This window comes from Hemibagrus wyckioides, linkage group LG11 (assembly GCF_019097595.1).
Source record: "Hemibagrus wyckioides isolate EC202008001 linkage group LG11, SWU_Hwy_1.0, whole genome shotgun sequence".
Classification (NCBI taxonomy): Eukaryota; Metazoa; Chordata; class Actinopteri; order Siluriformes; family Bagridae; genus Hemibagrus; species Hemibagrus wyckioides.
In genome coordinates this window covers 27,101,112-27,122,496 of record NC_080720.1, presented here as the reverse complement: position 1 = coordinate 27,122,496, position 21,385 = coordinate 27,101,112, and the positions used below count along the sequence as shown (strand labels likewise).

The window sequence follows — 21,385 nt, the reverse complement described above, 5'->3', positions numbered from 1 at the left end:
GAAGTGTTAAAACCCTGTCCTGGAAATCTTTTGTTTCATTTTTTTTTATACACATGCCCCTAAACACCTCGCCTTAAGCACACCCATTTCCTTAGCTTGGTAAATGACATGTCATTAAAAGTAGATTAGTTTGTAAAGAATTGTTTAAATATAAAGTGATTAAAACACAGTAAAGACTTTTTTTTAGGTCAACCCCCTTTATTAAAAATGAAACTGTAGAAATCATCAAAACAGGATACAAATCCCAGGCTAGCTTATTCAACCTACTGTACACAACTAGCATGTTCACAAAAATGGTTGCCATCAAAACGTGATCTGTACTCCTACTGCTAACAGAAATAACAGGCCTAAATGAGCTAGAAAGAGAAAGGATTATACATTATAGTGGAGAACAATAAAACTCAATTACCCAGAGGGGAAAGCTATAAAAGTAAAAGCTGTTAAATGAAAAGCAACATAATAAATCATTAGCCTAGTTCTGGTAAATGATTTTCTCCTCTACGCAAACTCGAATCTCAGTCCGTGAATGATTAAAAGATGTTCCACTTAGCAGTTCCACAGACAAAGAGCAAGAGATTTATATATAGCAGACACATCAGTGTATAGATGAACAGAGAATTCAGTAGGTATAGTCCTTGCCTCCACAATCACTGAATGACAGGCCTGCTCAAAATGTCACATCAAAACACTTCTTTAAAACAGAGAGGAAGGAAAGGTCTACGGATAGAGACGAACACTGAACTCTACTGAACTTTCTTCACTCTGGTAGTGGGTCAGGAATGATTAAATACCACTACTTGATGGATATGACACAATCTGACTTCTCTTTTAAATAAAAAGTTTTACTTTCGCTGCTGCTGAGGAGGGGGTGGTGGAGGGGGACCGAACGAATACTGTCCCGGACCCATAAATCCCATCATGGGCTGGGGTGGTGGAGGTGGGGCAAACTGCTGGGCCATCAGGGGCTGTGGTCCTGGTCCGGTCCCAGACTGTGGTGGTGGAGGAGGACCCTGATTAAATGGGCCCTGTGGTGGTCCTGACTGATTTTGCTGCCCTCCTGAGCCACTATTGCTACCACCACCTGACTGTGAAACTCCACCCGGCCTTGAGCTGTACCCTCCTGCTCCGCTGCTGTTGTAGCTCTGGTACTGATCGCCTGAGCTGTAGTTATTCCGCCCATCACGGCTGCGATCTCGGTACGAAGACGAGGTGGATGATCTGTCATCATGGCTTGAGCGACCATCTCGGCTGTAGCTGCTGCCTCCCCGGCCGTCCTTGTTACTGTTCCCGCCACTTCCGCCGACGGAGCGCATGCGCCTTTCACACTCATCCTGGTACATCAGGTTCGGGTTGTTTGAGCTGGAGCCACGGTAACGCATCCTTCCTCCTAAATAATGCATTGGTTTCAATAAACTTATTTAAGACAACCAAGCTCAGCCACACTAAATACAAACAAGATTCAGTAAAAAATTCTGCATTTCAAACCAACTTTATACAAATCTGTCAGCTTTTCTAGTGCTCACCTCCTGACCCACGTCCAGAGTCGACCAGCTGCAGGAGTTTGGGGTTGATGGCCTGTCGGGCCTCCTCTAGGACCCGTACCAGGTCACGGGCCTGACGCAGGTTCCCAGGTGTGAAGAACGTGTAGGCTGTGCCTTTGTTGGTGCTCCGGGCAGTACGCCCGATGCGGTGCACATAATCCTCCGAAGAGTTCGGGTAGTCGTAGTTAATGACGAACTTCACATCTTCCACATCTTTAAAGCGTGTAATGGGCAATGAATAAGTGTAAAGGTGTTAAAAGATTATCAGAGGAAAAAAAAAATAGTGGAAATAAGAATTATTACTTTTTTTTAGTGGCGTGAACTTTCAATCTATAGTCGTACTAATTTTTTGTACAGTATTACAGATTAACAGTGTGCAACATACCTTAGTTATTGGTGGCCTTTCCAAAAAAAAACTACAAGCTAATGGGACTTACCTGCTACATTAAAAATAGTTTCAATAGCTTTATTAAGTACACTTTCTTTTTTTGCAGGAATAAACCATGATAGCAAACTGCCTTTACGGACAAAATACATCATAAGCATTTTCTCTATGTTGAATATTTAGAAAACATTAATTCAATTTCCTTCACCCTACACTTTAGGCATTAAGGTTAATTGGAATTAATATTAGACAAATTTTTCTAACTGAATGTGCAAATTAATCATCAATTTAAAGCTTCATTTTCAATAACAGGTTAATAAATGCTTTAAAAGATACACAGATAGAGGAAGATTTGGAACATCCAAGTGAATTACCAACTCTTTGAAAAGTCTGTTTCTCATTACAAAGGTAGAGGTGGCTCAGACAACACTGTTAGTGACCCTATCGAGTACAGTCTCCTTTGGCTGAGGGCAGTGGCTGACAGCTTCGCACATGGGTGATGTCTAAAAATTAGCAAATAATCTAACATGTGGGCCTAATATACATGTTCATGTCAGGTCTATCTGACCCCTTTATACCTGGTCATTCTCATATCATATTATGATTGTATCTGGATAGGGATTATCCACACAATTCATTTAAAAAACATAAGATTGATTTGAATTACATCACACAAACTACTTCTGGAGGCTGATACACATTTTAGCTAGGTGTAAATATGCAAATTTTTCCAAGCCACACAACTAAAACCAGTCCCAACAGATGCTAAACTGTTGCACAACACATTCAAAATCTGTTCTGATCGTCTTCCAAATTAATACATGGGCCACGTTAACGAATATAATGACTGCAACTAAGAGAAGTGCCATGTGAAAGCTTTGTGCAAAAGTAGTAGCTAAAAGCTGACTTGAAAGGTAGTTAAATAAATAAATAAACTCCATGCAAAAGTACAACTTAACTACAGCACAGAATGAGAAAGCAAACAAATTAAGTGTTTTGAGCTGATTTGCATACGCTATACATGAAACGGTCATAAATGATCAATCCTGATAACCTTAAGTCTAGAATTTTGAGCTTTCACCACAGGTATTCAATCAGGATCTAATCCAGAAACATGATGAATGAAATGACCAAGTGTAAACAGGATCAAACTTTGCTTAAAGGATAAATGTATTACTGTGTAAAAGGTAAAAACAAAAGAAAACTTAGAATAAAAAAAAAAAAAATAGGAGATATAGAAGTGACTAAGTCTTGCACCAAAGCTGTCATTATTGGGGGCATGGTCAGATACTTACCCTATGTTAGGTTAGTCTTGACTGAGATCAGTCCCAGGTCCAGTGGAGAGGCCCGAGAGGAAGAGGTATATGTGGGCTCACACGTTCTGCTGCCCCCCCTTCACCCTTGGCACGACACCAGCAACGCCTGGCGGGAGCAGAACCGGCTCCTCTCCAGTTCTTTCTCTCTCGCCGGGTTGCAGGGCCTCCACAAACCGGACCGGACTGGATCCAGCACTCAACTTTCTCCCTCTCTTTCTCTCTCAGCATTTTGTCTTTCTCCCTCTCCATCTGTCCTGGAGCAAGCCCAGGTCAAACTTAACATGTGTCTTATCCTAACATATCCAAAAGGGCCATGGCATCGTGTATTTTGATTAACTGATTTTTTTTTTTTTTTTGGTGTCCCGTGTTTTTTTGTTGTTTTTTTTTTTATTCGGCCAATTACATTCATAATGCTTTAACCATAAAAATTTGTGGTCCAATCAAGGGCAGATTTAAAAGGTTATGAGAGATGCCACAGTCCTGAAGACCCCCGGTTATAATGCTGCAGTCCAGTTCTAAGATTCTGCAGTCTTGAAGCGGAGGCTTCCAGAAGAAGTTGAGGAGTGAGTTTATCCAGATCAGGCTCTGTGCTAGCGCCTCACAGGGCTCTGCTTACATGGTAGATGGCAGCTGCTGTACCAATTTAGCACAGCCTGCCTGAGTTGCCATTTAGGGAGTTCAAAAAGCCTGAGGGGGGGAGAGAGAACAATGAAAGAGTGAGACGTACTGTGGATCTGGCAACTCAACACAACCCACTTCCTCTTCTTCAAATCAGGGTTCTCCATAAAAAACAGACACAAATAATACACCTGATTCAAAGCTCATGACTCGCAGTCAACAGGTAAAAGAGGTCTAGAAAACAAACCATTGATCATCTGCAGCATTTGGACTTGACCTTTGTTACTTCATAGGATATTTGGATGCAGGTCAAGAAGGAGACTGGTATTAAGACCCAGGGAAGACAAAGGAAGCCCAACATCTCCCCCAGGTCCGTATTAGGGTCAACAGTGAGCCAGCGAGCCCCGTTTTTGAAGAACGTTTTGTTGTTTGTTTAACAGCAGTAACAAGAAACAGACAATAAGGCTTAATGTGCAAATGATGGCTTGGGGGTTGTAAACTACAGAATGATCCAGCAATCTGGTCTTCCACAAGGCTCTTGGACATCCGAATTTACTGACTGCCACTTTTTCTTTTCTTTTTTTTTTTTTTTAAATGGCACAACTGGAAAAGAGCATAAAAGGACACAAACTATAGACAGTGCACATTAAAGCATTAGGGGTTTGGAGAATAAGAAGAGGAAGAGAGACAGGGGGGGGGGGGGAGAATTGTTCTAGTTGACAAAAAGACCAGTGATAAAAATAACCATATCGGAGTCACAAAAGGAGGCTTCAGAATTGTTCCCGAGGGGCATTTTTCAGACACAGGAAGGGAAAATATAAAATAGCAAACATCTCACAAATAAATCTACAATACTGTTGGAGTGAAATGTGATTTCATCATAAATGTAGGGAATTTGTGTATGCACGTGCGTGTAATTACAGGGATTCTGTAAAAATCTCCCTCTAATATGAGCACATACCCAGCCCACGTGAGGCGACGTCAGTAGCTATAAGGATGGGAGCTTTACCGCTGCGGAACTCTGAAAACCAGAAGAGAGGTACTGAGTACACACAGCCATGCTTTCATACAACCACACTCATACATACATGTACACCCTTTAATGGTTTCCTCATGTAAACTGAGAGCTTTAATTATGCAGGCTTCCACTATAGGAACCTTTTCACAAACTCGGGAACTTTAGGTTCCTTTTTTTTTTGGTGGAAACCTACCTGATTGCACAGCTCTAATACTAATTAAGACATGCTGGAAATTCCTTAAATCATTACCTGAAAGGACCCAGTCTCTCTCTGGCTGACTTTTATCACCATGAATGCACATTGCTGGCCATCTACACAGACAGAACACACGTTGAACAAGTGTTTTAAGACATGGTTAATGTGTCACATGGCTTTTTTTCCCCCCTCTATATGGATATGGATATGGATATGGATATATATATATATATATATATATATATATATATATATATGAATCAATCAAACAGATAACATGTTTATAAGATACATGATACAACAATTTGGGTGTTAAAGTCACACAGCGCTTGTAGTAACTGCTGATTTACTATTTTTGTTTCAGCCCTACTTTTCTGCTCTACTAGCATAAGCTTACCCATCTCTCCTCATCCTGCGAGTCAGCTCATCACAGCGTTTCTTTGTCTCAACAAAAATTATGGTCTTGTTCTCCTTCTCCGCCATTATTTCCTCCATCAGCTGAATCAGCCTGTGCAGAAAGAGACGAGATGCAATAAGATTCCACACTTCTCATAGCACATTGGGGGTGGGGGTAACATTCAGTTTGTCTCTTCCACAGCATTAAGCACTGTCCTCAACTGGCAATGAGTCAGCACTGTCCTGGAGTTCACAGCCAAATGATGGGATTTTGTTAGTCAACTACAAATGAGGGAACGGCAATGGCTCTTTTAAAGCCCCACTGACTTCTTGTTTGGGGATCATCAAGTAGACATACTTAATTTGCATAACAACTTATTTTTTTCTGTATGTTCACAAAAGCTGGTCATTTAATATTATATGTAATTAATTTAAAACATGCCTTCAGATGACAAACCCTTTTCAGACATTTATAATTTTATAAAGGGAGGCGCCCTCATTTAATTCCTGTCCGGATTTTGATGTTTTTCTCCAACTCTGAAAATTTCAGCACAACATACCTATTGTTTTTGACTCATGCATGCTTTTCTAACTTTGATATCATCAGGACAGATCCATATCTCATTCAGGTGACCCATATTAGCTCATACTGAGTTGTCGCTGTGAGCTTAACAAGAGAATGTGCGATAACGGTGCAGTTATTGTGAGTATTGTTGCCAACCATGCGGCATCCCATCATGGCCACAATTTACCCATCTTCTAATGGATACTTCCAGAATAAAGGGACAATGTCACAAAGTAAAAAGTCATCTCAAACTGATTTCATGAACATGACAATGAGTGGCCAATCTGAATCCAATAGACACCAAATCCAACAGAACAGTATAGTGTTCTTAATAAAGTGCTCGATGAGTTTGGCGAGATATATATTTCATAGCCAAATTAATAGGAAAATGAACACTTCTCACTTATTGTCCTTCTCGTTCTCCATACAGACGTCCACAATCTGCAGGATGTTGTGGTTGGCGCTGAGCTCCAGGGCACCGATATTAATTTGGATGTAATCATGAAGAAAGTCTTCTGCCAGCTGACGCACCTCTTTGGGCCAGGTAGCGCTCCACATCAATGTCTGCCTGTCCGGCTGTAAAGGGCAGTCAGAGACAGAGACAGATAGACTATTCTATAGCCAGCTGGCAAAAGCAGATCTATCTGCAACCTTATCATTCGAAATATACTCTATAATTTTGGTATTATAAGAATGTAATAAATTATTTATAAATTATTAACAAAACCAGAACACAGAATAATGACAGTATAAATGCAAGACATTATAGAGCAGGTCCATGTCTACAGCATTTGTAACGAGAGTATATTTAATGTGAAGGGTGGGGGATTCCAGAATATAAGGTTCACTCACAGGCTCCTTTACTACCAACATTTGAAATGAATGGCTTACCCGAATCTGATCTACAATTTTGCGGATCTGTGGCTCGAAGCCCATGTCAAGCATGCGGTCTGCCTCATCCAGTACAAGGTAGGTGCATCTACGCAGGTTCGTCTTCCCTGCCTCCAGGAAGTCGATCAGACGACCAGGGGTGGCAATGCAAATCTCAACACCTGCAGAAAACAGTAGCAGAGTTCAATTCCAAATCAGACTGTACTGTACAAGACCACCTGTACCTCAATGCTCAACACACTGCAGGTATCTGTGCTCACCTCTTTCCAAGTCTCTGATCTGTGGACCCTTAGGGGCTCCTCCATACACACAGGTGCTCTTGATTCGGGAAGACTTGCCATAATCATACGCTACCTGCTGCACCTGCTGTGCCAGTTCACGTGTTGGAGCTAGAACCAGACACTGAAGAGAACAAGAGGGGATTAAGAAACAGAGTTCGTATTTGGGAGCCATTCTATTACGAATTAAAATTAATACCACCATTAAACTACCAACAGTAAACACTGAACGAGGCAAGGAGTCTGAATAAGTATAAATATTTACTAAGAGACTATTGCTAATAACAGATAAATGCTAAAATAAACAGAAACACTCACAATGGGTCCATCTCCCCTCTCCAAGTATGGCTGGTGGTTGATGTGCACAATGGCTGGAAGTAGATACTGTGGGAAGAAAGGAATCATCAGTTAATTTCTTTGACATAATACAAACAGTCTGGATATTCTGGGTTCAATTTATTTTCATGCACTCAGCCACTGAGTGTTTTTCCACCAGCACTCTTTTGTGTGTTTTCTTTCCAGCTTGCAGTGAAGGAGCAGGTACTTACGGCAAGTGTTTTGCCAGATCCAGTCTGTGCAATGCCCACCATGTCCCTGCCGCTGAGAGCCAATGGGAAGCCCTGTGCTTGAATGGCTGTGGGCTCCTTGAAATTTTGCTGCAGCAGTACATCCATCACATATTCTACAATACACAAGCACATGCCCATTTTGCAAATTCATTATAAATTTTAAAAAATACTTGATAACGTCAAATAACAGGTGCATGAATTTCATCACCGCAACTCATAATGCAAGTCAGTAGTGTGTTAATTGACTTAAGTGTTTTTCTGCAAATCATATATGTTTCAAGTCCTGCATGATGAACACATTTTATGAGGCAATAGTATTTGCCTGTCTGCTTAATCTAATCTTCACAAATAAATGCAATTTGAACATGATTACAAATAAAAGATACAATAAACAATAGTAAAACAGATTTTATTCTTTTATCTAAAACTTTTTACACTACATTTGCAGTACTGTAAAGGTGCCTGTGATCTCTGTAATGGTGAGATACTCACGAGGAAACTGTGCCTGGTGGAAGTTTGGCACCGGCTTCGGGCACCCAGAGCCCCTGACAGTGATCTCTTTCTTTCTGCGAAACTCTTCTACCTCATACTGTAAAACAAAAGAGTAAAGAACAATTGGACACATTACTAATATAAACTTCTGGGACGTACATTCCTGTGATATTTCCTCTTCACACTCGCTAGGTGGCAGCACCAAAGGTAGTAGCATAGAGAGCATAAAGACTGCATGTGGGAACTGCCTCAAAGCATACTTAATAGTCCAAAAAGTTAAGTAAACCAGAAGGGAGCATTATGCCATTTCCCACCTGACTCATGCGCTGGATCTCTGGGTGCTCGCTGTAGAAGTTTTTCTCAAATTTGGGCAGCTCACTAAGGTCCCATTTCTTCTTCCTTAGCCGGTCTCCAGGGTTCCCAAACTTCTTAGGAGGAGGCGGACCTCCACGGCTAGACCCAAAGCGGGGCCTGGAGGGCACGACAACAAAGCAAATAATTTACCACCTTTACTGCAATGGAATTCCTTAATTATATGGTTTAACAATTATAGGATTGATTTATGAAATGCATCAGAAATAATCAAGATCAGCTAGGTTTAGGTGACTACTTATGGGACTGTTGTGGTGGCCCAACACAAACCAATGATAAAGAATTGCATCTGGAATGTTATCAAAATAATGATAAAACTTCTACTTACTGTTTGTACCTTTACATATCTCTATGCCGATTTTTGAACAGTGCTAGTCTTTAGCCATACTATATTGCCAAAAGTTTTGGGACACCCCTCCAAATCATTGAATTCAGATGTTGTTGTTTCAGGGGTTGGGCCTGGTGCCTTAGTTCCAGTGAAAGGAACTCTTAATGCTTCAGCATACCAAGATATTTTCATGCTCCAAACTTTGTGGGAACAGTTTGGGGATGACCCCTTCCTGTTCCAACATGACTGCACACCAGTGGACAAAGCAAGGTCCATAAAGACATGGATGAGTGAGTTTGGTGTGGAGGAACTTGACTGGCCTGGGCAGAGTCCTGATCTCAACCCGACAGAACACATTTGGGATGAATTAGAGCGGAGACTGTGAACCAGGCCAAAACTGGGACATCTGCCTTTACATGCACATGAATGTAATATTGAGTTGGACCGCCTTTTACAGCTATAACAGCTTCAACTCTTCTGGGAAGGTTTATGGGAAATTTTTTGACCATTTCTCTCAAAGCGCATTTGTGTGGTCAGGCACTGATGTTGAAGGTGAAGGCCTGGCTCACAGTCTCCGCTCTAATTCACACCAAGTGTTTTATCAGGTTGAGGTTTGGACTCTGTGCAGGCCAATGATTTGGAGGGGTGTCCCAAAACTTTTGGCAATATAGCGTAGCTTTGTTTGAACAAACCAAAACAAGCCAATCAATCCCGAGCAAGATTTATCAGTTTATAAATCAGAAGTCTATCTCAGTACGAGTCAATACATGGCCTGAATTCTAATACCGCTACCTGAATGGCTCTTATATCTAATGACGTAATATTTGATCGTCATATGTTTAAGAGATCAGCAGTCCATGTTTATTAATCATCATATTACACAAGAGAAAATTTAATACTAAACATTAAAACTAAACATTAATTTAATGGAATATTGAAATAAAGTCCTCACCCTCTGTCCCGTCCACGGTCTCTGTCCCGGTCTCTGTCCCCGTACGAAGAGCTGCCTCTCATTTTTGTTATCGTTGTTTACTTAGGGTTTTTTTAAACGTAAAATTATGATTTTGTGGTTAAACTACAATTTCTGTCGTACACTCTGCAAACAAATTATGCTTAAGGGATTAAACTAAACTGTAAACTACACTCTACTGTAGTTTACCTTTACTTCACCAACTAAATGTTTTGCACAGACAAGCCGCAGCTGCTGAGCGTTATCTAATTAGCTATTCAGCTAAAGCAAAAACAAAATAGCATACAATGACATTTGTCCTATTAACAACTTACTTGAATAGACACACTCGCTTTAATCAAGAAATACCCCAAGTAAACACTTATAAACGTGTCTAAGAACGTGTTTAAACTGAAAGCTCGTCTTTCTTGTTTGTTTGTTTGTTTTGCTAGCTAAGAAGCTAGCTTGGCTAGTTTTCAAACCACCGAACAACACGCGCACACGAAAGACCTCAAATTTAACAGAAATGCAGCGATTTTTAATGCCACACTTGGAGAAGAATGCAAAACTAATAAAAAATAAATTAGTCAAATATTGTTTTTGTGTATAAAACACAGCCGACTCGATGAATTAGACGAAGCGCGAGCAGTTTGGATGTAGGCCTTGTACACTCTCTCCTCCTACAAACACTACTGATTAGAGCGGCTGTCAGGGTTGCCAGGTCTAACACAAATACGTTCTTGGTCTTGCACAAATACGACCCGATTTGTTGTATACGATATTTATGTATTTTGTTCATTTTTCTTTTCTGTTTTATGCATTTCACCTTGTATCTTATTCAGACTTATATTTACAGATTTCTGAAAACTTCTAAATGATTTTTTAAATGAATGATGTGTATATGAAATATTTGTGTTTTTATTTTTTTTATTGTTGTTGTTGTACACTATGTTCATTTCTTGGAAATCAAAGCTTTTTTGGAGTACAAAGAACCACACCACATTCATGTTGAAATAATAATAATTGTATAATAATTTTATAGTTAATATTAGTCTTGAACATGTCTGTTGATGGCTGATTTGAATGTAACGGTTTACATTTGATAGTGATCAAAAAACAACTTCCTCTCCATTTCCTCATCACTGTTGATGCATTATATAGACATGGCTTGGGATGTTTGGTCCCGTCTCTCTGATAAACTCAAAACCTCAGATGAATCAATCTTCTCCTCCATTCATATCCACCTTCTCTTAGGATCATAGTGAAGACTGACCAAGCAAAATGGTGAAAGCCTTGACGCATAGTCAGAAGGATCACTATCTTACCTTAGCACAATCCTTACTTTCTCTCTCTTCCTGTATTGCTTTCAGGATTTTTTTTTTCCAGGAGCTGTGCTTTGGAGGAAGGGAACCTGTTAACCTGGTAGTGGCCAAGGGGTCTAAGGTTCATGTTAGCACTGGGGTTTCCCATGCTCCAGCTGTCGAAAGCCTAGAAAGCTGACAAGATATTTCAAATACTTAAATATTTGTTTAAAAAAAAAAAAAAAACTTCTCGTCATTCTTGCTGATGAGACCCAGCACGGTCGTGTCATCGGTGAACGTGATGATGTGGTTCGAGCTGTGCATTGCTGCACAATTGTGAGTGAGCAGAGTGAACAGCAGTGGGCTGAGCACAGAGCCCTGAGGGATATGAATGAAAAGCAATTCTTTGACAGGGTATGTTATTAATAAATAATATTTTGTTGACTGGATATTGGTTTGTTTATTAGTTTGTTTGTTTTTAGATGACAATAACAGGGTGCTTTACTGTACAAAAAAATGTTAGACCACACTGCCTAAATGTGAAATATACCGATTAAGATAAACAACCATTAGAAATTAAGAAAACATTTCTGTTCATTTTGCTTGAAATAAAATGTAATACTTGGATATCAGCTGTAGTCCAGTACGTTGCAGTTGTAGTACTGCTAAATAAATATGAAAAAGATTATAGTACAAATGCACGTGTTCCAAATCGCGTCCATGACCTGGCCCGCGTGCAGATACCTACAGCACCTTCTAAGGGCACTTATTAGCCATCACATGAGAGGATTGGAGCGCAGCCGCTGACCGATGGAGGGGTGTGGTGTAAAAACAGGAAGTGCATGTGTGCTGACAGGCGGAGAGTCCCGCTGCACAGATCTCAAAATAATATATCTGATAATAAAAAGACATTTCCTCATATTTGTAGGTGAAAGGATAAAATGCCACTCCTGACTCAAAACAAACAAATCGACCGCGTGATATCAACGACCGAATTATTCACGAAATATTCCCATTTAAAGGTGAGTGCTGTGGCCAGGCCTGTGTTCATTAAGGAGTTTCTAAGCGATATTATTAATATATGAGATCTATACGGTTTTGTGTTTCGTGCAGGAAAATGCCAAAACATTTCACTCCAAACCCCTTGTGACAGTGGACCCAAAGTGCCTGCTGTATGTTCAACAGAGGGAATATGCGGCCACAACGCCAGCAGACGGTGAGTCTTAATGGATCTTGATGTACATCTGCTTCTGCATGACTTATTTTACTAGAAATATTTCATAGAATTATGCTTAGTGGTTAGAACCCTGGCCTCGCACCTGCAGGGTTAGGGGTTCTGCATCTGCCATGTGTGTGTGTGTGTGTGTGTGTGTGTGGAGTTTGCATGTCATCCCTGTTTTTCAGGGGTTTCCTCCCCAGTCTAAACATGCTTGGTTGGCTGATTAGCATCTGTAATTTGTGTATGCAATATATTGCCAAAGGTTTTGGGACACCCCTCCAAGTCATTGAATTCAGGTGAACACAAGCCCCTTAGTTCCAGTGAAAGGAACTCTTAATGCTTCAGCATTCTAAGACATTCTGGACAATTTCATGCTCCTAACTTTGTGGGAACAGTTTGGGGATGACCCCTTCCTGTTCCAACATGACTGCACACCAGTGCACGAAGCAAGGTCCATAAAGACATGGATGAACGAGTTTGGTGTGGAGGAACTTCACAGAGACCTGACCTCAACCTGATAGAAAGCCTTTGGGTTGAATACAAGCAGAGACTGTGAGCCAGGAATTCTCGTCCAACATCAGTACCTGACCTCACAAAAGGGGCTTCTAGTGGAATGGTCAAAAATTTGCATAAACACACTCTTAAACCTTGTGGAAAGCCTTTTCCAGAAGAGGAGAGGGCCAACTCAATATTACATTCATGTGCATGTAAAGGCAGATGTCCCAGTTTTGGCCTGGCTCGCAGTCTTCGCTCTAATTCATCCCAAAGGTGTTCTATCAGGTTGTGTGCAGGCCAGTCAAGTTCCTCCACACCAAACTCACTCATCCATGTCTTTATGGACCTTGCTTTCTGCACTGGTGCACAGTCATGTTGGAACAGGAAGGGGTCATCCCCAAACTGTTCCCACAAAGTTAGAAGCATGAAATTGTCCAAAATATCTTGGTATGCTGAAGCATTAAGAGTTCCTTTCACTGGAACTAAGGGGCCAAGTCCAACCCCTGAAAACAACACCTGAATTCAATTATTTGGAGGGCTGTCCCAAAACTTTTGGCAATATAGTATATGTATGTAAAAGCTACGTGATGGACTGGTACCCCATTCAGGGAATACCCTGTCTTGTGCCCTGAATTCCCTGGGATAAGCTCCAGGTGGCCTGTGACCCTTGTGGCAAACAAGCGGTTCAGAAAACAATACATGTTGATATAGGTGTGATGGTCAGGTGTCCACCAAATTAATAAGGAAGTAGATGGGTGTATTTCATAACAAAGAGCCCAAAACTAACCATGAACCGATGGTTAACCGATGAAGTCAAAGACCAGGGGTGGACAAAATTATACTTAATATTACTATACTAGATAATGTGTCAGAATGAATGATGTTCAGGATGCCTTAGCCCCACTTTGACAGGTAGTACATTTATACAGGCTACAGTCCTAAACAGTGTGAAATTACGGATTAAAAAAAATAAAATAATGTAGTTTTATGGAGATGTATGCAGAAATTATGAATACAGCTCCAGTATGAAGAAAGAAAGAAAGCCAAAACATGATTTGACTGATTGACTTTATTTGGTTAAAGTGGAGGTATAAGTAAGATTTATTTTTGCCAAACCAAAGCTGATCTGTAATACTGAAATGCTCAGACTAACAGTACTGATATTTTACTGTATAACATTAAATGTGCTTCTTTCCGCAGGCTCTGTTTCAGTTATTGGCTCTGAGGATGCAACAACGTGTCACTTAGTAGTCCTGCGACATACCGGTAACAATGAGTCCCTTTACTCTCTTTCAAATGAATATTTTTTAACATAATGTCTTTGCGGCAGTATCATTTCCACTTTAAAGGAAATGGAGCGACCTGTCTGGCTCACCTGGACGGCTCAAGCACGTGGACTGAAGTTCCTCTCGTAGTTAATGCTGTCACAGCATTAAGCAACTCAGCTAAAGCAGGCAGGTGAGACTTTTTTTTTGAAACCACAACATATTGATTTGTTATTCTCAGTGACATGGTTATATATCATATAATATGTATAATTTTTTCATTCAGGTTAGAGCTTCATCTCGTTGGAGGGTTTGATGATGACAGGAAGACGTCGCATAAGCTCAGCCGTGAAATTTTAGGTATGGGAAATGAAAGCACTAAATCAGAGTTTACATACAATAATTAAAATTTTGCCAAGTTATTAAATATGCCTGTCGGTTTGTATGAATCGAGTGTTTTTATTTTGCAGCAGCGTTTCAGAAACAAAAGGAAGAAGTTCACCTAGAAACTTGCTGCATTACTGGTAATTTGGAAGCACATGTACATGCTGGCATATTTTTTTTTGTCACATCCTCATAACACTTATGCTGATTGACAGCCTGTTGTTCTGTGTTTCATAGATATGAATGATGTTGTGACAGACGGGATTCACAGACCAATTATCTATGGAATAGGTAACATAGATTAATCTCTGACCAAGCTAAACATTATGTATAGACACCAATTTATTAGACATTTTAACAGAATGCACTGTGTAATATGCCACAGCACAAAACAGAACAATTAAACCTGTGATACTGATATATACAGTAAGTGTGTGTGTGTGTGTTTGTGTGTGTGTGTTTGTGAGGTGTGAATGTTAAAACGGGTGAGGTTTTCCCAGCTGTGTTTCCACACAAAGGCCCTGCTGAGGATTTGAGGTCTGCTCGTAGCTTCACAGGTGGACAGGTAACAACACAACTGGAGCAGATTTTGTCATTTAAATACGTACATATTTTTCTATAACTATAACTTTTGTTTTGCTTCCAGCAAAAACACACAGTAATGGGACCTATGTGCTATATTTTCTAATTTAGGCAAATGTTGTCTTCTGTTTATGTACAATCAATGGGGACTTGTATATCAAACTGGGAATGGATATATTTATTCAAAAATCAGTTTCAGGAACATTAACCACAATTTAAACACCCTAAAAGAAAAATGTTTCCATCCTCTAAGAAATCATGATGTTATTATTATTATTATTATTATTATTATTATTATTATTATTATTTAAAATGACATAATTAATTAATAATAAATGTCAGTCAATTTCTATAAGATGACACACACCATAATAATTGAAACCTTGAAGGACTTTAAACTGAATAATTGGCAATGTTTGACTGCAGGTTTCTATACTCTTTATACTGTCAAGTTTAAACAGGTTATTTATTTATAACTACACGTACATGTAATTTCATCATGACTGAATTTTATTTAATGACTTAATAAAATAAAAAAAGCTATTAATAAATAAATAAAAATGAGGAAAGCTGTTTAATTAGGACAAAAGTAATGGTGCCCTATGAAAGCAGGAAGAGGTAGTGTGTGTAATCTGGTATCTAGAATTCTGCAGTGGCTGAGCTGCACTACTGGAAAAGTTTAGCACGTGGTGTGTTTTCATTTTTTTTTTCTCCACTCATTAAATATAAATAGTGTGAGTATGTTCGGTTATTTCATAACAGGTTGGAATTTATCATCGTAGGTATGTGAGTGCACAGAAAATCAGTATTGCTGAAACTTTTGCAAATAAGGCAGGATTTTTTTGTTCAGTTTGGCCTATGGGGAAAAAAACAGTATGTGCACATAATTTTACTCAATAATTTGAATAAAAAATAAGCCTGGTTTGATATCATGCTTCCTTTAAAAAAAAATCACATTTTTGTCCATTCTCTGGTGTATGTATTTAAAATCATTGTGATGTATATAATTTTTGCAGTCAAATATTAATAGAAATAACACTTGAATTTTACCAGTTAGCCGAGGTGTATGACTGTAGTAAAGAGCAGGTGAAGATTGGACCATGCAAGTGGCCACTGAGCACAGACATCGCCTTCTGGTTGGATGAAGATGACGAAACAATTTTGCAGGTAACTACAAAATTTAATTTACTGATTATTCCTTAGCTATAAATCTAATTTTTACATTATGATCTCTCCATCTAACAGTACCTGTCCACATCACCTTATGCTGAGCCACCTCATTTTGTCCAACACATTAAGTCCACGATCCGCTTCCTGCTGGAACACCCAAACACCGATGCTCTGTTTCCCGGAGGCCAGCCTCAGCTCTTCCAGCGATCGGAGCAGGGAGAGTGGGAGAGTGTCTGCCCTTAAGACTGATCGCTGCCCTTAACACTGATTGCTGCCCTTAAATCTAATCTCTGCCCTTAACCATCAACATCACTGTGACCCAACCAAAGGCCTTTACAAGAAGTGTCTGTATATGTTGCTCTTTCATGCCAATCCATTTCTCTTGAAGAAGATCAGTGGTGCTTGGTAGAAACTCGGATTAGCATAAAAATGAAACTGGAGAGGAAAAATGGGATCATCTTTAGTTATGCATCAATTAGTTTTAGAGACTGTACAGAAGTAAAAATCCCCCATTATGGACTCCTAAAGCTGGACTTGTCAGTGTACAATGTTGTACAGTAATGAAAAAATATATTATGTGACTTTGTTTCCTCTGATAGTGTATCATAAATATGCCATGGATGTGTGACCAGAGTTTTGTTTGTTTCCTTCATGAGATGTGAAGATAAAATGCTGTATATCCTTCAAAAAGACCAAAACAAAGTGTAATAAACATTCACCTTGAAATTACAGTGTTCTTAACTGTACACCTTTACATCTAAAGAAATTTGGTGCTTCCTGTTTACAGTCCTTTACTGCACCTAACACATGGGGAAGGTTAGAGGGTTTTAGGTATGGACAAACCTGTATCTAAATCATTCATCATCATTCAATCATCTAAAACTATTGTGTAATCACAGTTCTGACAAAAAATGCCTTTGTTAAAGGACTAGTTTATCAGTTTGCTTCTTCAATTTTGCAACGATCCATCTCATCCATGCGCTTGTCTGTAAGTTTGGCATACAGATTACACTATAAATGCTGGGTCATCAAGTTGGTTTAGCTTGATGGGAATAAGACTGATGATCTCCTCATCATGGCACCTGTTAGAGGGATATATTAGACAGCAAGTGAACATTTTGTCCTCAATGTTAATGTGTTAGAAGCAGGAGAAAAAGGGGCAAGTGTAAGGATTTGAGCGAGTTTGACAAGGGCCATATTGTGATGGCTAGACCACTGCATCTCCAAAACTGCAGCTCTTGTGGGGTGTTCTCAGTCTGCAGTGGTCAGTATCTATCAAAAGTGGTCCAAGGAAGGAACAGTGGTGAACTAGTGACAGGGTCATGGGTGGCTAAGGCTTATTGATCCATGAGGGGAGCGAAGGCTGGCTCATGTGATCCAGTTCAAGAGACAAGCTACTGCTGCTCAGATTGCTGATAGAAAGGTGTCAGAATACTCAGTGCATGGCGAATCAGAGCTGTTTTGGTAGTGAAAGGGGGACCAACACAACATTAGGCATAGTCATTATGTTATGCCTGGACAGTGTATATTACTAATATAATACTAATATATTTATGTTACCTAAATTTGAGCAATAGCTATTGTTACTTCAACCTACTTGAAGTACCCTGTGCTTTAACCTGTAATATAATCTATGATTAAAGGTTATCACTGGAGACAAGCTTATCTAGCCTTTGTTTTGCTCTGTAAAAAAACAAACATTGATCATCCCTGGTTAACATCCTAACCCTGAGTGTAATGGTGAAGCTAAAAAAATGTACATAAACAATTAGAAATAAATAGCAGGGATAGGCTAAGCATTAGAATACACATACAGCTTTCCAATACAATGTAATATTTGAAATGGAAATATACCAGAACTTTCTAAGCACAGTTTATTATTATCATTATATAATTATTACGATTATAGTAACATTTACTTTATGTATTTGGTTTAAGCTATTTGCAACACTGGGACATTAACTTCATCTAAACTTTAAACTTGTATTTTCAGGGTCTTTTATGCTGTTATAGGAAGTTAAGTGACTGTAGGATGTCAGATGACTCAGGAGGAGAAATAAAAACAGTTATTTGACTCCATTTTGGCCAAACTGGTGAGCACAAGGAACTTACATAACGACTGAGAAGATTGCTGAAGCTTCAGCATTGTAAAGTATGCTTTTCTTTTTCCTTTAAATGCAACATACATTAGAAACATAATCCAGATTCTAATTTGAATTGTAGTTTGCAGTTTACATTGATTTAGTGCTTTATATTGAGCAATGACAAACAGATGATTCAGCATGTTTTGTTTTTTTTATGTATTCGGTGACTTAACCCTTACAAGATGGACAATGTAAAGTTACAGTAACTTCCATTTGCATAACACATTTCAAGGTAACACTGTGGTGATCAGAAAATCAAACCAACCAACCAGCAAACAAACAAACAAACAAACAAACAAACAAACCCCACCATCCTAATTCTGCTTTTATTTTGCTGTCAAGATTATGATATTTTCTGGTCTGGTCACACGGACTCCAAAACCAAACCCCCCCATTTGTGCAAAAATGCACAGAGAAGTGGAGCAGAAGAAGTCACCGACACCTCAGGCACCGACACCTAGAGGAAAAATTGCCCTCCTTAAAGCAGAAGAAGACATGTTCAGGCACAGAATTAAAAGTCTTCCTGGGAATCGCCCTAATAGTAAGTGTAATTTCCCTTTACAAAGGAATATTTTTTGTCAGTGTTATAGAATTTGTTTCTAAATTCAGTCTTTTATTTGCAGTGAAACAAAATGAGATTCTGGTGACTTGAAGGATGAAGACAATTTAGTGGAAATGGGGGGAAAAAATGTATTATTTACTACTTTTGTTTAAAGACATTAAAAATGTAAATTTATTTTAAGTTTATTATTAAGTTTTTATTATTATTTTTTAACATAATTTTAGCTGCAATATAAATTAAGACATATGTTCAGTAACACTAAACTTTTTTTCACTGATCTCTTTACTTTATACTTAAAGTATAAATTTCACCCATTTTAATCTGCACTTTTTTCTGTTTTGTTTTTCTTTTCTTTTTTTCTTTTTTTTTCTTTTTTTTTTTTTTTACCACTATTAGATTTCAGAGCTGCTAGCTGTCCCCAAATTTACACATATTACTGTTTTTAATGTTTAACATGGGAATAAGGGGAAGTTTATTTTCTTTTTATATTTTTTCATTTTTAGAACAAGGTCTAGTGTTTGTTTAATTTTGTACTTTGTATACAGTATGTCACGTTCCCTTGCATGTAAAAAGTTAACAGAAAAAAAAGTGTATTTAAGTCATTGTTTAATGCTGTGTCATAGTCATAGTCATCTTGGTAAAGCTGTGCTTGGAATGATCACCTTTGTTTTTCTCTCTACTTGTTTTTACTCTCTACCATCACCAGCCAGACTTACGTACAGATATCTGCCAAAAAATATATTAATAAATAAGACTGTTTTTAAGTGTTGATTTGTTTCTCTTACTATTGGGTCATTACTAATGTCATGACGACTATTGTCTGAGTTGTGTTGTTATAAAAAATAGTATCTACAATTTCTGACCAATCAGATGTGAGATTTCTGCAGCACTGTGCTGTGTTAGCCATGTTATGGAGCACTGAATTATTTATCCCTATATAGCAGAACACCATTGTTCTTTTTGCCAAATCTATGTTGAGACTGTATATTGCTTATGGTTTATTAATAGGAATTAGCAGAGAGAAAAAAGAAAACTGGTGTACCAAAGACCTCTCTGCAAAAACTGCAAAAAAAACCCTTTTAATACATTTAATTTAAATATAACCTCCATTCAGTTTAATGATAAACATATTTTTCCCCTTTTCCCCCTTTTTTTTTTTTAATTTATTTTTTTATCCCTTAAACTTGAGCTACTTTAAGGGTTTCACTTTTCTGTGGAGGTCATGATATGACAGTGTATAACTCAGTGAAACTAAATTACATTTGTTTTAATTTCAGACACTTTTGTTGTATGAGGATATAAGAGCCTGTCTCTGTGTTATAAGTATCATTCAGGGGGGTAAAAATCAGGTATGTTTGCATATAGAAGCCACTATGTAGTATTAATGTTATGCTCTTATATAGACATACACGTCTCAAATTCCAGTTTTTGTCCAAAGTGAAATTGGACAGTGGCCTGGGAAAATGTTCGCCTGGTCAAATTACAATTTCTACCACTGTATACTGCTTCTAACACAGGTTTTCTGACGGGTTTCTTAAAGGTGCTTTTTTTTTTTTGTGTGCTTTATATCATTCTCAAAGGGTGTTGCAAATTAGAGACTCTGTCTTCTGTAAATTGTACACTGCTAGAGTACGATGTCTTTGCATCATGTGCGAAGTGACCTTTGGAGTATACAGTATGTGTGTGAGTGTGTGTGCAATATTCTATTACTATCATACCCATATGTTAAAAAAAACGTTTGAGGATGTAGTATATAACATGTCATTAGAAACAAATTGGTCCTTAATAAAGCTGCGGCTTGTGTGTAAGTGCCAAAATCTATCTAGATATCATCCTTGTATTAAATTATTAAGTCTTTATTAAGTTATCTTTATTTGTCACATATACATTACTGCACAGTGAAATTCTTCCTTCGCATATCCCATCCTTGGGGGTTGGGGTCAGAGCGCAGGGTCAGCCATGATACAGCGCCCCTGGAGCAGGTGGGGTTAAGGGCCTTGCTCAAGGAAGCAACAGTATATTAATGATACAGACTTTAGACAGAAACAATAACATACACTGAGCGTATTAATAGAATCCTGCTGCTGTTTTAGGAAACCTTCTGACCAATAAACTGTGGTGCAGATTACAAATAAATACAATAACGTGCTTCTAAAAGGAGGTGTGTCCAGTGTTTTAATGGACAATATAAAGTTGTAAACAATATTTAATACTGATCTTATAATAATAACATTTTATTTCAAGAAGCTTTCTAATCCAGTCCCCAGGTCTGGACAGGTGTGCAAACATTGTGTGAACTAAGGAACACTCCAATAACATCGTATGATAAAGCGTCATTATTTTATGCAA

At 38.7% G+C, this 21,385-nt stretch overlaps 2 protein-coding genes across 3 annotated transcripts; one reads left to right on the top strand and one right to left on the bottom strand.

The window, feature by feature from the left end:
* Window positions 1–177: 177 nt before the first annotated feature.
* On the bottom strand, window positions 178–10,614 carry ddx17 (DEAD-box helicase 17). Its single transcript, XM_058404240.1, has 13 exons — window positions 9,918–10,614; window positions 8,580–8,736; window positions 8,266–8,362; window positions 7,753–7,886; window positions 7,523–7,588; window positions 7,187–7,328; window positions 6,927–7,087; window positions 6,439–6,611; window positions 5,472–5,582; window positions 5,129–5,190; window positions 4,822–4,881; window positions 1,524–1,754; window positions 178–1,387 (listed from the first exon to the last, which is right to left on the bottom strand). The coding sequence occupies exons 1-13, from the start codon at window positions 9,977–9,979 to the stop codon at window positions 843–845; spliced, it is 2,001 nt and encodes a 666-aa protein (XP_058260223.1). The 5' UTR covers window positions 9,980–10,614; the 3' UTR covers window positions 178–842.
* Window positions 10,615–12,028: 1,414 nt separating this feature from the next.
* On the top strand, window positions 12,029–19,805 carry ntan1 (N-terminal asparagine amidase). Of its 2 annotated transcripts, none has more exons than XM_058402597.1 (12): window positions 12,029–12,237; window positions 12,329–12,431; window positions 14,130–14,195; window positions 14,279–14,387; window positions 14,481–14,554; window positions 14,665–14,718; window positions 14,816–14,869; window positions 15,046–15,143; window positions 16,214–16,323; window positions 16,406–18,482; window positions 18,817–19,015; window positions 19,098–19,805. In XM_058402597.1, the coding sequence occupies exons 1-10, from the start codon at window positions 12,157–12,159 to the stop codon at window positions 16,590–16,592; spliced, it is 936 nt and encodes a 311-aa protein (XP_058258580.1). In that variant the 5' UTR covers window positions 12,029–12,156; the 3' UTR covers window positions 16,593–18,482; window positions 18,817–19,015; window positions 19,098–19,805. The 2 variants fall into 2 exon arrangements, with proteins under 2 accessions (XP_058258580.1, XP_058258583.1); XM_058402600.1 differs by having other exon boundaries at window positions 16,214–16,327.
* The last annotated feature ends 1,580 nt before the right edge of the window (window positions 19,806–21,385 follow it).

What these genes read in the sequence shown, in the direction of transcription:
- ddx17 (XM_058404240.1), bottom strand. Translation starts at nt 9,979, where the DNA reads ATGAGAGGCAGCTCTTCGTACGGGGACAGAGACCGGGACAGAGACCGT. An exon ending in GATCTGGCAAAACACTTGCC is followed by an intron (nt 7,589 to 7,752) that starts GTAAGTACCTGC and finishes TTCTTCCCACAG; the next exon opens with TATCTACTTCCAGCCATTGT. An exon ending in GAGAACGAGAAGGACAATAA is followed by an intron (nt 5,583 to 6,438) that starts GTGAGAAGTGTT and finishes CTTTCTGCACAG; the next exon opens with GCTGATTCAGCTGATGGAGG.
- ntan1 (XM_058402597.1), top strand. Translation starts at nt 12,157, where the DNA reads ATGCCACTCCTGACTCAAAACAAACAAATCGACCGCGTGATATCAACG. An exon ending in GGCCACAACGCCAGCAGACG is followed by an intron (nt 12,432 to 14,129) that starts GTGAGTCTTAAT and finishes TTCTTTCCGCAG; the next exon opens with GCTCTGTTTCAGTTATTGGC. An exon ending in AGAAACTTGCTGCATTACTG is followed by an intron (nt 14,719 to 14,815) that starts GTAATTTGGAAG and finishes TGTGTTTCATAG; the next exon opens with ATATGAATGATGTTGTGACA.